This window comes from Echeneis naucrates, chromosome 4, assembly GCF_900963305.1.
Source record: "Echeneis naucrates chromosome 4, fEcheNa1.1, whole genome shotgun sequence".
Taxonomy (NCBI): Eukaryota; Metazoa; Chordata; class Actinopteri; order Carangiformes; family Echeneidae; genus Echeneis; species Echeneis naucrates.
The window spans coordinates 21,924,533-21,936,571 of record NC_042514.1 but is presented as its reverse complement, the minus strand read 5'-3'; the positions used below and the strand labels follow the sequence as shown (position 1 = coordinate 21,936,571).

At 41.4% G+C, this 12,039-nt stretch overlaps 1 protein-coding gene across 1 annotated transcript in view; it reads left to right on the top strand.

The window, feature by feature from the left end:
- The first annotated feature begins 1,463 nt into the window (after positions 1 to 1,463).
- Positions 1,464 to 12,039, top strand: part of ghrhrb (growth hormone releasing hormone receptor b) — a 34,056-nt gene continuing 23,480 nt past the window's right edge. The window contains exons 1-2 of the mRNA XM_029500234.1: positions 1,464 to 1,559; positions 10,203 to 10,311. Coding sequence (XP_029356094.1) covers positions 1,464 to 1,559; positions 10,203 to 10,311 — 205 coding nt within the window. The remainder of the gene's footprint in view (positions 1,560 to 10,202; positions 10,312 to 12,039) is intronic.

Here is a 12,039-nt window from a genome sequence, read left to right as displayed (position 1 = left end):
GCTTTAGGAAGATGTTGCACTCTGATGAGTTTGCTAAATGTGGCCTCTGTTTTATTCTCCTCGACTTGCCAGGGTGTTCCTGCTGTAAACCTATTCAGACAGGAGTAAATGGGACAACTGTTCATTTGTTTGGTTTTATATTTAGATTTAGGAGCTCTCTGGTTGTGTTACTCTGTGTCTCTTCACCTGCTGCTCTTTCAGTCTTCTTCCTTTTCTTTTCAGAAACTTCACTGTAAAACAGCACGTAACTCACTGTTCGCCTGACCCTGTGATCCAGCCGTTTCTTTGCTGCACATTCACCAAAAGTTGGAGAAGGGTAACATCTACTAAAGCAAACGGTCAGATTTTAACAGTCAAAGGTAAAGGTCACTGCGACCTCACAAATGACAGTTTTGGTCAACCCTCAAGGATTCATTCACTACCTGTGACAATGTTTCACAGGAATATCGAAAAAGTCAAACTTGAAGTACTCAGATGTGAAATCCAAAAGGTCAAAGGTCAGCTTCACTGTGACATCCTAGCATCTATTGCATCTTTGGGACCTTGAAAGCTCAGTTATGTCCCACCCTCTGAACATTCAGTGTGGAGGTGTTTGACGAAGCGTAATGCAAAGGTCTTGCTAACTTGAGACAAAGTCCAATGTTTTGTTACACATGAACACACACATACCACCATTCTTGCACACAGTCATAACAGATTGTCTACTCACGGGTAACAACTGACACAGAAAACACGACCAATGAGGCAGAGAAAAGACAGTTAAAGACCCTCAACATTCAGTGTTCAGCTGGTCAGGAACGTCTTGTAATCTGTGACTTGTGTTGTTGATAGAGCTGGTAATCGAGCCTGACAAAGCTGAGCCAGGGAGGACTCTGGTGTCACTATAAATTGGTTTCCAAAAGTCTCGATTTTTCAATCTCTATGTTTACTCAGTGGAAACCTGCAGGGTTAGAGCTCCCTCCAAGTCTCCATCAAGCACTGTTGTTGTATGTTTACTCGACTGTTTATACCAAGTGTCCCGAGCCACATAAGGAATCTGAAGAGGCGGGCCCAACAGTCCTGCTGTTTGTTTGAGTGTGTGTGTTTGGCTGCTGAAACCATGAAATTAATCAGTGTTCGAAACAAGACATATGAGTTATTTCTAATGACATCTAAAAACAGGTACTTTTTACCTATGTTAACTTGAGAACGGGTCAAATTTGACTTGAAGGCTTATTCCGTCCTCTCTTCCGCGCCTGTGCGCGCCGCTGCTCCGCCTGTGCGCTCCTTGTCTGACTCAGTCGAGTCTCGGCGCTGTTCCGCTAATGCGGATCTTCTCCTGCACAAGCGTCCACACACCGGCCAACAACCAGGCAGCGGCTCAGTTCATAGATCGATGCCAGTTGTGGGTCCTGAAGCGGAAATTCATTTGATATTATTCATATTATCATTTCAACTTTTTGTTCGGATTTGTGAAATCGAAGATGAGGATGAGGTTGATCTCTGGTGGCTCTTGGATGAGACGCGTCGCTGCGCTCCTTCACCTGACTCTGCCCCTGCAGCTGGCGGTTTGGGAAACGGTAAGTCCACATGCAAGTTCACCTCAAGGATCTGATGAGGTTTCTGAGAGCAGGTGTGTGTGGTGTGATTTGGCCAGGACGGGCTTTTTTTATTTTTTTTTTTTTTTTGCTTTGTTTGTTTTTTTGAAATTTCATTTTAACAGGTGAATGTGTTCATTATTACATCATCTTTTATCATAATATTTAATTATGATAAAGGATTAATACAAACAATTAGAACTCACTCGGTAATAATAAAGAGTGTTTGTCGCTACTTTTAATGCTGAATATTCACTTGCTTGGTTGTTCGTTTGCACCACTTTGTTCTTATTTATATCTGTCCATACATCCACAGATTTTGTCCACACACTGCGGAATAAATGCGTCTAAACAGAATTATATAAGCATATAAAGACAAACACAAACACTAATAGTCTGCATGGCCCTACTGCTCTGTTGTATTCTTATCTGATGTGATTGGATTGGATAATTTCCTGACTGATGACTAATTTGTCCTGAGTGGAATCAATCCTCAGGGATCATTTCTCTTTAATCAGGTATTCCAATATATATCAGATGATTGGCCAGTTAGGGCGTTTTTAATGAGACTTCAGTCTGACTTTTGCTTTCTACTTGGTTTTCTGAGAAAATCCCACAATGTACATCAGAAGCCTTCACTTAACAACCATTGCATATAAGTACATGCACAGGCTACGTCAAATACATATTACACAAATAAAAAGCAGATACAGCGATGTCCCCTGTGACTCCATTAATACTGTACACTCACTTGGCTCTGTTGCTTCTGGTTCCAGATGGACAGCAGCAAAGAGAAAGCATTAATATATAGTATATATGCAGTATGTATATATATATTGCATATACATCTTAAAGTGCAGAGTGAAGAGTATTGCTGTATTATTCCATTTTATCCGTGTTTGTATTTGGCTTTGACGACATCCTGGTGGTATTTCTCCATCAGCTGTGTGTTCACCTCTGGATGGAAGAATGGAGGATCTAGGTCTGTGAAGAGTCCTTGATCCTGAAGGCTGTTATTGCTCCTTTGTTGTCCTTTGCTTTATTAGCTGCTTCCTCCAGAGACTCTGCTTTTTGATTGGTATCAGCACTGCTGAAGTGCTCATTTATCCTCTCTGCCTTTTCATTATAGAGCTTTTTGTTTGTAGGTGTGTAGGTGTGATGTCACAGCTAATGAGTTTCATGTCATGCATTTATGTTTACTGCTGGGCTGTGGAGCTTTAAAGGTTCCTTCATGACCCCTACCCCACAGCAGGAGTGACTTTTATCATATACAGCTGGATAATTTAATCTATAACAATACATCATATGTAAAATATACAATATGTGGAGCTACAGTGGAAAAAATGAGAAATACTCCGGTCCATTTGCCTCAATTATCCTGTTAAGGGCTGTGATAAAATTTTTATGAAATGAATTAAAAGTTGTCTGATATAAAGGACTGGCCTTCTCCTTGGATCTCCAGCAGAAGACTGTTCCAGTTGCCCTTGATGCATGATATCAAAGTGACCCAGTACCTTCCATCTGCAGCCTGAGGCAAGCTTTGTCTCTGCTTCAGATCAGGTTGTAAAACCTTCAAATCAATTCCAAAGGCCACAGGGAACCAGAGCAGAGAGAAATCCCTCTGGATCCCATGGGGACCCCATTCTTGATTGATTGACTGGAGTGATTAAGAGCAACAGCCATCCAGTTGAAAGGACAAGTCCAAGTATCTGGAAATAGAGAGATTCTGAGTCAGTCAGCCTATGTGTGAGGGAAATGTGAGGGAAAAGACCCACCCAATTTTTTTTAGTTTAGCCATCATCATTACAGTGATATAACACTGTACTGTATCAACCCTACTCTGCTTTTTATTAATACCGTAAACAAATATAAGGTTATCCTTGTTACGCTGTATAGTCAATGTGAACCCAACAGTGCAGACACAACACAGTGAGGCAGGATAAATCCAAACTTAGAGGTTCTTCTCAGCTAACCAAGATAAAGTCTAAACAAAGGAATAAGAACAAACTAGGGGCTGCAGTTAAACTGGCTGAGCAGGCAAGGCAGCCAGTCATTCACAGGGTCATCAGGAAGAAGTAGAGGGCATGGTGGGCCCACTCTACGGGTACCACCTGGTGCTCAACTAGGCCCGTCTGGGTGCAGGGCATAGAATTCTCTGATGAGGGCACAGTCCAGAATGAGACACCAGAGCACCCAGCAGTGCTCTTCTGAGCAGAGCAGACAAATTTTCCCCTGGTAAAATGGTAACGTCGTAGATGGGTCTGAGCAAATGGAACCACAACATCAACCTCCTGGGCTGGGAACAAGGGAAGTTGGTAACCAAAGGCAAATTCAAAGGGCAACAATCCAGATGCAGCATTGGCGAGGGTGTTATGGGCATAGTCAACCCAAGGCATCTGTTTGCTCCAGGAGGTGGGATGGGTGGATGCCAGACAGCAGAGAGCCACCTCCATCTCTGTCTGGGTGATATCCAGATGACAGGCTTACATTAACACCAAGAGCAGAACAAAAAGATTTCCGTTCCTGGCATGTGAATTGGGTTCCTCTGTCAGAAACATTGTCCATTGGGATCCATGCAGGTGAAACACATGGGACATCAAAAGGTCTGCAGTCCCCTTGGAGGTTGGAAGCTTAGGGAGAGAAATTAAGTGAGCAGTCTTCCAGAATCCATCAATAATAGTTAGGATGACTGAGTTGCCATTAAACAAAAAACACCTGGCTTGCAGAGAGTTCAGCTAAGCCAGGCGTTCTAAAGCACAGTTTAAAAGCTGCAACTGTCTGCGGTTCGTGGGCGCTGGCCTCTCTGTGACTGCTTTAACCTTGGCAGGATCCATAATCAGCTTTCCCTGGGAAACAATGTACCCCAGGAAAGAAACAGTCGAAGTATGACACTCACATTTTTCTGACTTGACAAAGAGCTTGTTCTCCCAAAGCCACCTGGCAAACATGTTGTGGTGAGTCTTTCGGTCCTTGAAAAAAAAAACAAAAAAAAACAAAACAGAATGTCATCCAGATAGAAAAAAACCCCAAAACATCCAGTCAAATTTAGCAAAATGTCATTGATGAGATTTTGGAAAACAACAGGAGCATTATTAAGTCTGAATGCCTTAACTAAATACTCAAAGTGGCCCAGTGGAGTATTGAAGGCAATTTTCCACTCGTCTTCTCTGATGCAAATAAGACGGTAAGCATTCCTAACGTCCAGTGTGGTGAATACCGTGGCACAGTGGAGAGAGGTAAATGCAGAATCAATAAGTGGCAAGGGGTATTTATTCTTAATGGTCATGGCATTCAGCCCATGATAGTCTATGCAGAGTTGGAGTGAGCATTCCCTTTTCCCCACAAAAAAGAGAAGAAGAGAAGAGAAGAAGAAGGCCTGATTATCCCGGCAGCCAGAGAGTTCTGGATATACTTCTCCACTGACATGTGCTTGGGGCGAGAAAGGTTGTACAACCTGCTGCTCAGTAGTCAGGCTCATTCCAGGAGGTTGATAGTAAAGTCTTACGGCCTGTGTGGTGGCAGTGACAAGGCATGGTCCTCGCTGAACACTGGGGCTAGGTCATGATATCTGGGAGGGACTGCCGACAGAGCTGGGGGCTCAGGGCCCAAGTAAGGAACAGACGGACTAGGAGCAAGAGCAGAATGTAAACAGTTAGCATGACAAAATGGGCTCCATGATGTTACCTTTCCCGAGAACCAGTCAATTTGGCGGTTAGGCTGCTGCAACCAGGGAAGGCCAAGAACCGAGGGGGAGCTAGGCTCAATCCATAATGTGGAAGATGATCCTCTCCTCAGGTGGCCCAACACAGAAGGCCCACCTCCTCAGGTCCAGTTTCAGGTGTCTATTTACACCTGAAGGAAAGTGCACACTCCTTGGAGGACAGCAACGTTAAAATCTTTGGCAAACCTAAGTGCTAAGTCCAGTTGAGTGTGATTCAATTCAGTTGTTGGCCGGATATGACTATGACCTGGATGAATGAGAATATGCACAGACACAGAAATGCCAGTTCTCTCACAAACCCTGGAGCTCAAAATGGTCGGGGGCTGGAACTGACAGTTCAAGCAGAGGGAGCAGAGGCTGCAGCTGGTGCTGCAGTGGCTGGAGAGGACGGCTGGACCATGGCTTGAGCTGCTGTCTGGAGAAGATGTCCTTAATATGCCTTAATATATGATGGTAGTCAGGGCCTCACCATGCTGATCCAGGAGAACACCCTGAGCATTCAGGGCCTGCTGAATCTGAGTTAAGTCTGCTGGGTTCATTTCTCTGGTCAGATCCAACTGTTACACTGTGTAGCTCTATATGCCTAACCAGACTGATCCTCACACACCAGTCTCTAGTCAGTAGTCAGTCAATCAGGAGGCATCAGGAAGAAGTAGGGTATTAAAGCATTAAAAAGTTTTTGAACCAGTTTCTTTACCATTGGTCAGTATGAGTGTTATCCAGCATCCATTATAGTAACACTGCAACATCAGTGATGAGGCAATAATCTGTTTCATAGCTGTCACTGTGAAATTTCCTTCAGGATTAATTAAGCATCTGTCTATCACTGTGAGGGGCATGAGGGGCCCGCTTTTCCCCCTGGGGGCCCTTTGCATCTGCATACCTCTGCTGAAAGGTAGATACAGCAGTAAGTGAACACATCACCATTTGCCACTCCGAGCTGTGGCATTAAGCTTTGCAAATCAGGTCAATAACTCAGCAACCTACTGTTTTTGACAGAGTTATCAGAATACGATCTCTGTGCCTTCTACAGACTTTAAATAACGATGGGACAGACTGTGAATCTGGGCTGATCTGACAACAGCACTCAGCCACCAGTGACTGAAGCTCCCCTGCTCAATGCCACTAACTGATCCAGAGGGGATTCGCGTCAATGAGTCCACTTTGAACATTTGTTGATTGGGATTGTTTCATGCATGTGCTGAAAACACACCCACGCTGATAAAAAGAAGTTGAATTGAAATTCTGACTTGAAAAAAAATAAAAAATAAAAATCAGCTCAAAACCTTGCAGAGTGATCAGAAGTGACCAAAACTAACAAAGTGCAGTGATGATGCAGCAAAAAAAAAAAGCAGACTTTTACCTACATACATATTTATTACATCTTATATTTCATATAGGCCTCTCTGCTCTGCTGCTCTCCTCCTCCTCATCATCTCCAGTTTTTTTTTTTTTTGGAGTTTCCTATTTGATTCCTTTTTGATTTGATTCTCCTGACCTATGAAAGGGTCATAGGCCAAACCTGAACCTGGGTCAGGTCCCAGTTACAAAGTCTTCCACATTTTGACCAGGCATACATCAACTGACACAACAAAGAACTAAGACCTGTCATGCACAGTGTAGACTTGCAGTTTAGTCAGACAACAAAACCACACTTAGATTTTGACTCTAAATGGACCAGAGCCTTACTTATGTTCTCTCTGTGCCATGAGGCTGTACGGAATTCAATTACTTTTACGGTATTAGCACTTAAATTAGCATCTGATCATAACTGGAGAGTCTGAAGGAATCAGTACCTGTGAATCACCAGGGTAACATAATGGGAAATACAAGGTGGAGCTAGAATGAAAACATGACAGAGGCGACACACAACACACCTAAACTGTCATTTAGGATTGAGGAGTCCCAATAATTAAAAACTCAGCTGAAATGGCACTCCAGCTCCTACAGCATTACACACACACACACACACACACACACACACACACACACACACACACACACACACACACACACACACACACACACACACACACATGCACTCACACAATCTGATCCATTTTTTCTGGAGCTGAAAACCTAAAATGGACAATGGTATGGAAAATGTTGCACAGCTGAACTACGACATTAAATCAGTATGTATCTGTATGAAATTGAATTGCAGGAGTTTTCTGTTAATAAAAAGGGATTTGTAGATGTAATGTGGCTAATACAGTGACACTGGAGGGCAGCACTTTGTCGTAATGTGGTTATCTTTAGGCATTGAGCTCTTAAGTGAAGTTAGAACCTAGAAGAGACTAAGGGGATTGAACCTGAGGAACTTTGGTTCACTGTAAATACATCTTTTTTTTATGAATTACAGTTCAGTTATTTCAGCTCTGCCCACTTGGAGAGACCATCCAGCCTTACAGGATTTGAACTGTTGCCCTGAAATAGGCCACATATTTATTCACTTGAAATTAGAGTGTCTCATCTGGGTGACTGACCTGCTGTGACTAAAGATCCACAAATAGATCTTTTCATGGAAAATAAAACACATACGCCTTTAAACTGAACCAAAGGCCGAAGTGCTTTAATTAACCACACACAGAACTCTGGATGTGAATCCTGGTTGCACACACCAGTCATCTGTGTAAACAACCTCTTTCCGACACTACAATGCTGAAGAAAAAAAATAAATTGTTAACAGTAATGTATTTTCTGCGGCAGCTCAGCAAAACGTCTGCCAAGCTCTGTGCTTCATGAGTTACCCCAGATTCTCTACACATCAATAAACTGTAAAATGATGTGTGGCTTCCTGAGGCTGCATGTCGTCCTGCTATCTCACTTGTATAATGGAGATTTGTTCCATAAACCTGCGGGGTAGATATGACTTTACCATCTGGGCGGTGAGGCCATTTGTTGCAGCTGTAGTATATAAACTATTAATGATAGAGGAGTTTATGGGCCACACTGTTTAAACATGGCAAAAACATCTAGCCCTGTCTCAGTAAATCCTCATCATATTGGCTCATGTGTTTGGGTTTCACTGGAGCTTCATCAGATTGTCCTCAAAATAGAAAATGAGTGGACGCCTCTGTTATCTTTCATGTTGCTCTTACTGCACAACCTCTTCCAAGTGTATTACTCTTAATTTTCCATGTTTGCTGTTTTCTTTCTGTTGAGTTTAGTCTCTTCACTATTTTACCTCTTTAGGCCAATAAAACTGTAAACTGTAAAAAAATAAAAAACCCTGCTCATTTATTACCCCTCACTCCTGGGAGTACCACACATCTATTTAAGCAAATGCATTTCAGGACATTTTGTGCCTTTTGTAAGGTTAACAAAACAACAATAACAGGGAAATAAGGAGGTGGGACACCTAATCGTGATTTAAATGCTTTGCTGTTGGACTATCAACTATTTGTTTATTAGATTAATAAAAGAAAATGTAGAAAAGGAGGCTTGCATTACAGTTCTTTCAAAACACATTTACCTGCCTTGACATTTTGTACACAACAGCTTGACAACTGTAGGGTAAAATGTCCAATAACAAGCTAGGAAGAGTGATAATCCTGGACAGTGTAGCTTGGCAAGAGCTTGGGTCAAATGTCACGCTCGCCTGCAGTGTGTCCATCTGCCTGACACGAAAGTGTTCTACTTCTATTAACTCTCACATTTCAAACCAAATAAATCCACCAGAAGAATCAGGAGATACCTTGGACACAATAACAGAGATTATATTTCACCTTGCGGCATAACAGGTCAACTCTGTGACGTGAATTCACAAATTTAATCAAGGTGGAGATGCTTTTGGAGTCTATATTTATTGTCATGCTTCATCTTCTTGGATGACGATAAGGCTGTGCATCCTCCTGCTCTACTTGTTCCCCAGAGGGCATGAAAGGCAGAACAGCGCTGTCAATTGATGCATGGACTCCAATGTCTCCGCTGACAGTAGCGCTGATTAGCCCTTTGGAGCCCATGATCAGATCTCATGACATCTCCAAAACGCTGTCAAGAAAAAACTGGGTCACCTAGAGCGCCGTCTACTTCACCCAAAAGTGCAGATTCCAGCTTTTGTTTGATGTTGATAGATGTTGAACATTTTTATTTTCAAGTATGAAAATATTAATCCGAGCATAACAGTGCAATGTGAATGGAGGGACAGGTCTTGGGTTTTTTTTTTTTTTTCAATAAACTGATAATCTTTTGTCATTTTACAAAACGGAAAAAAGTGGTTGAATCTGTGCATGAGAATAAATTTTTGTTGTTGTTGTTGTTGTTGTTTTTTTTTCCAAATCGGTTTAGATGATTTTTGTGTTAATACAGTAGTTTAAAGTGAAAACATTTTTTTTTATCAGATCTCATAGATGGAAGATATCAAGCATGTGTATGTTAAAAAAAATTAATGTGGTATATAAAGGCAAATCAAAAGTATTTAGAAACAGCCAAATAGGCTCAGACCTCTCTAAGAGTTGGAGGTTCATCACTGAAAAACAACCACCAACATCCCTGAGGTCTTCACATGGGGATGGGCATTTTTATCTAATCTTGATATAAGCTAACAACAGGTCTAGCACTAAGCCTCTTCTGATTGGCTGACTGTCGATCCAATAAAAGTGTCGTAGATTTTGGGTTGAGAGAAACCAAATCCTGCAAGATTGGATTGTGGGTCCAGGTGTGTCAGGTATTGTGATAGCATTGTTGTGATATCACAAAGGAAGTCCTGACAGCTGGTTTTAAGGCTAAGTTTCTGAATACTGGTTGTGAGCATTTCTCTGTGGACTGACACTTTTGATTTTTTTTACTCCATTAATGTAGAACCTGATTTGTAATCTGACTGCAGAGCCTCCATTGTGCTGTTGTGTGTTTTTACATCTGACGAAGTTGTGACAGCGACGTTGCTCCCTCTCTCTCCTCAGACAGAGGCCATGCACCCAGATTGCGCTCTGGTGCTTCAGCACATGAACGCTCAAGAAGAATGCAATCAGATCCTGAAACAGGAGGAGAACAACCACTCCACCAGGACAGGTCAGTTTAAATCGTTCTGTATTAGGATGAATAGCAGGTCAGCTTTATAGTTCAGGTAGAATTAAGACAGGAAGAACAAGAAGGGCACTATTTCTTTGTGTATGTGTAAGAAATTCACTTCTTTTTTAAAGAAGTTTATTGATAGTCTGAAATACTATTTGGGTTTTTATTTTTTTTTTTCTATAATGTAATTTTACGAAGATAAATGTGAACTATGATAATTAAGCTACAGTAGAAAAACAAACTTTGTTATTAATGACTTTAATCAGTCTTTGGCTACATTTACTATGAAAGCTGTTGACATTAACTCATCCAAGAGCAAAACATTTATACTGGAAACATATTCACCTCTAAAGATACGTGGCAAACTGACGGGAAATAAAGTCGTCTTCCTCTTCTGTGTTTGGTTTGCTGTCCTGTTTTCTGAGGGATGATTATTCTGCAAAGAAAGAGTCTCTCTTTGTGCAGAAAATGTTTCAGCTAAAAGTTGAGGTCTCTCTCTCTCTGGCAGCAGTCTTGTGTGGACTTCAGCCAGTCTGAGGTTTGATTTTTGATGCAAACAAACTCAAATGTGACAAGGCTGCACAACCTGCATTCAGAGATTCTTTTTCTAAAAAAGAAATTATATCTATGAGTAGATTCATATATTTAACTTCATGATAGGATTGAGGGGTGACTTTCCTCCCATCCTCCTCCTCATCACCTGCTTCAGAGGGTGTTAGGAAGAGTGAAAGGCGCTGGAGCCTCAACAGGAAATGTCAGAAGTATAAAAAGTCAGTGAGCTCTCACATCTGAGGAACCAATCACTGCACAGAGGTGCCTCATTAAAGGTGAACCACTTTCAACCTTCAGGTTACGGATTTCATATCATATACAAAATAGAATAAGTTCCATAAAAGTAATTTAATGAAAGAGGACATCTTTATCTGCTGCTCAACTCTCAGACCGAATGGAGCATATAAAGGGAGAGTTTGTTTAAACAAAAGGAAAAAGGGGAAATATAAATTATACTGTAATTAGGAGAGAACAAGAAGCTGTAGCAAAGCCTCCATCACTCCAGGTTCCAAGTTCAGTCCTTGTTTATGTAGAATCATTTAAAATTTTCATCCTTTATCTGCTCACTCTGACCTTTGGCCACTCAGTCAAAACAGCTCATCTTTGACTCAATGAGAAGGTTGTTTTGCCAAATTTGGAGAAATGTGTCACTGTGGTGTCACTCACATGTTTTTTAGGGTGACCATCACATCTTTACCACTGAAATTCAATTAGTCGAGCTCATCATGTGTCCAGGTGAGTGCTTGCACCAATTCTTAAGAAATTAAACTGTAACCCAGATATTGCATTTCCCAGAAATGGAAATTTATCTTTGACTGTGAAGCCATCAAAGGGAACCATGTGAAATGTATTCTGTTCTGCCACTTTATTTTAAGTTCCTGTACACATGCAGTGAGCAGCACATCTTGTTTCTCTCCATTTGAATCTTTATTTTGTGACAAGCTGCTAAAATATCTCAGGAAAACAGTTACATACTGGAGCAGATGGATAACGTTGTTCTTCCTTGTCATCTGATGTAAACAGTTAAAGATCGCAATATTAAATTTAACCAATCATATTACAGATTCTGAAAATCTGCAATTGTAAATCAAAACAACTAGCCCTGAATAATTAGTCAAGAAATGCAGTGAATAATAGTCATGACAGTAGCAGAATACATTAAATTAAGGTGAT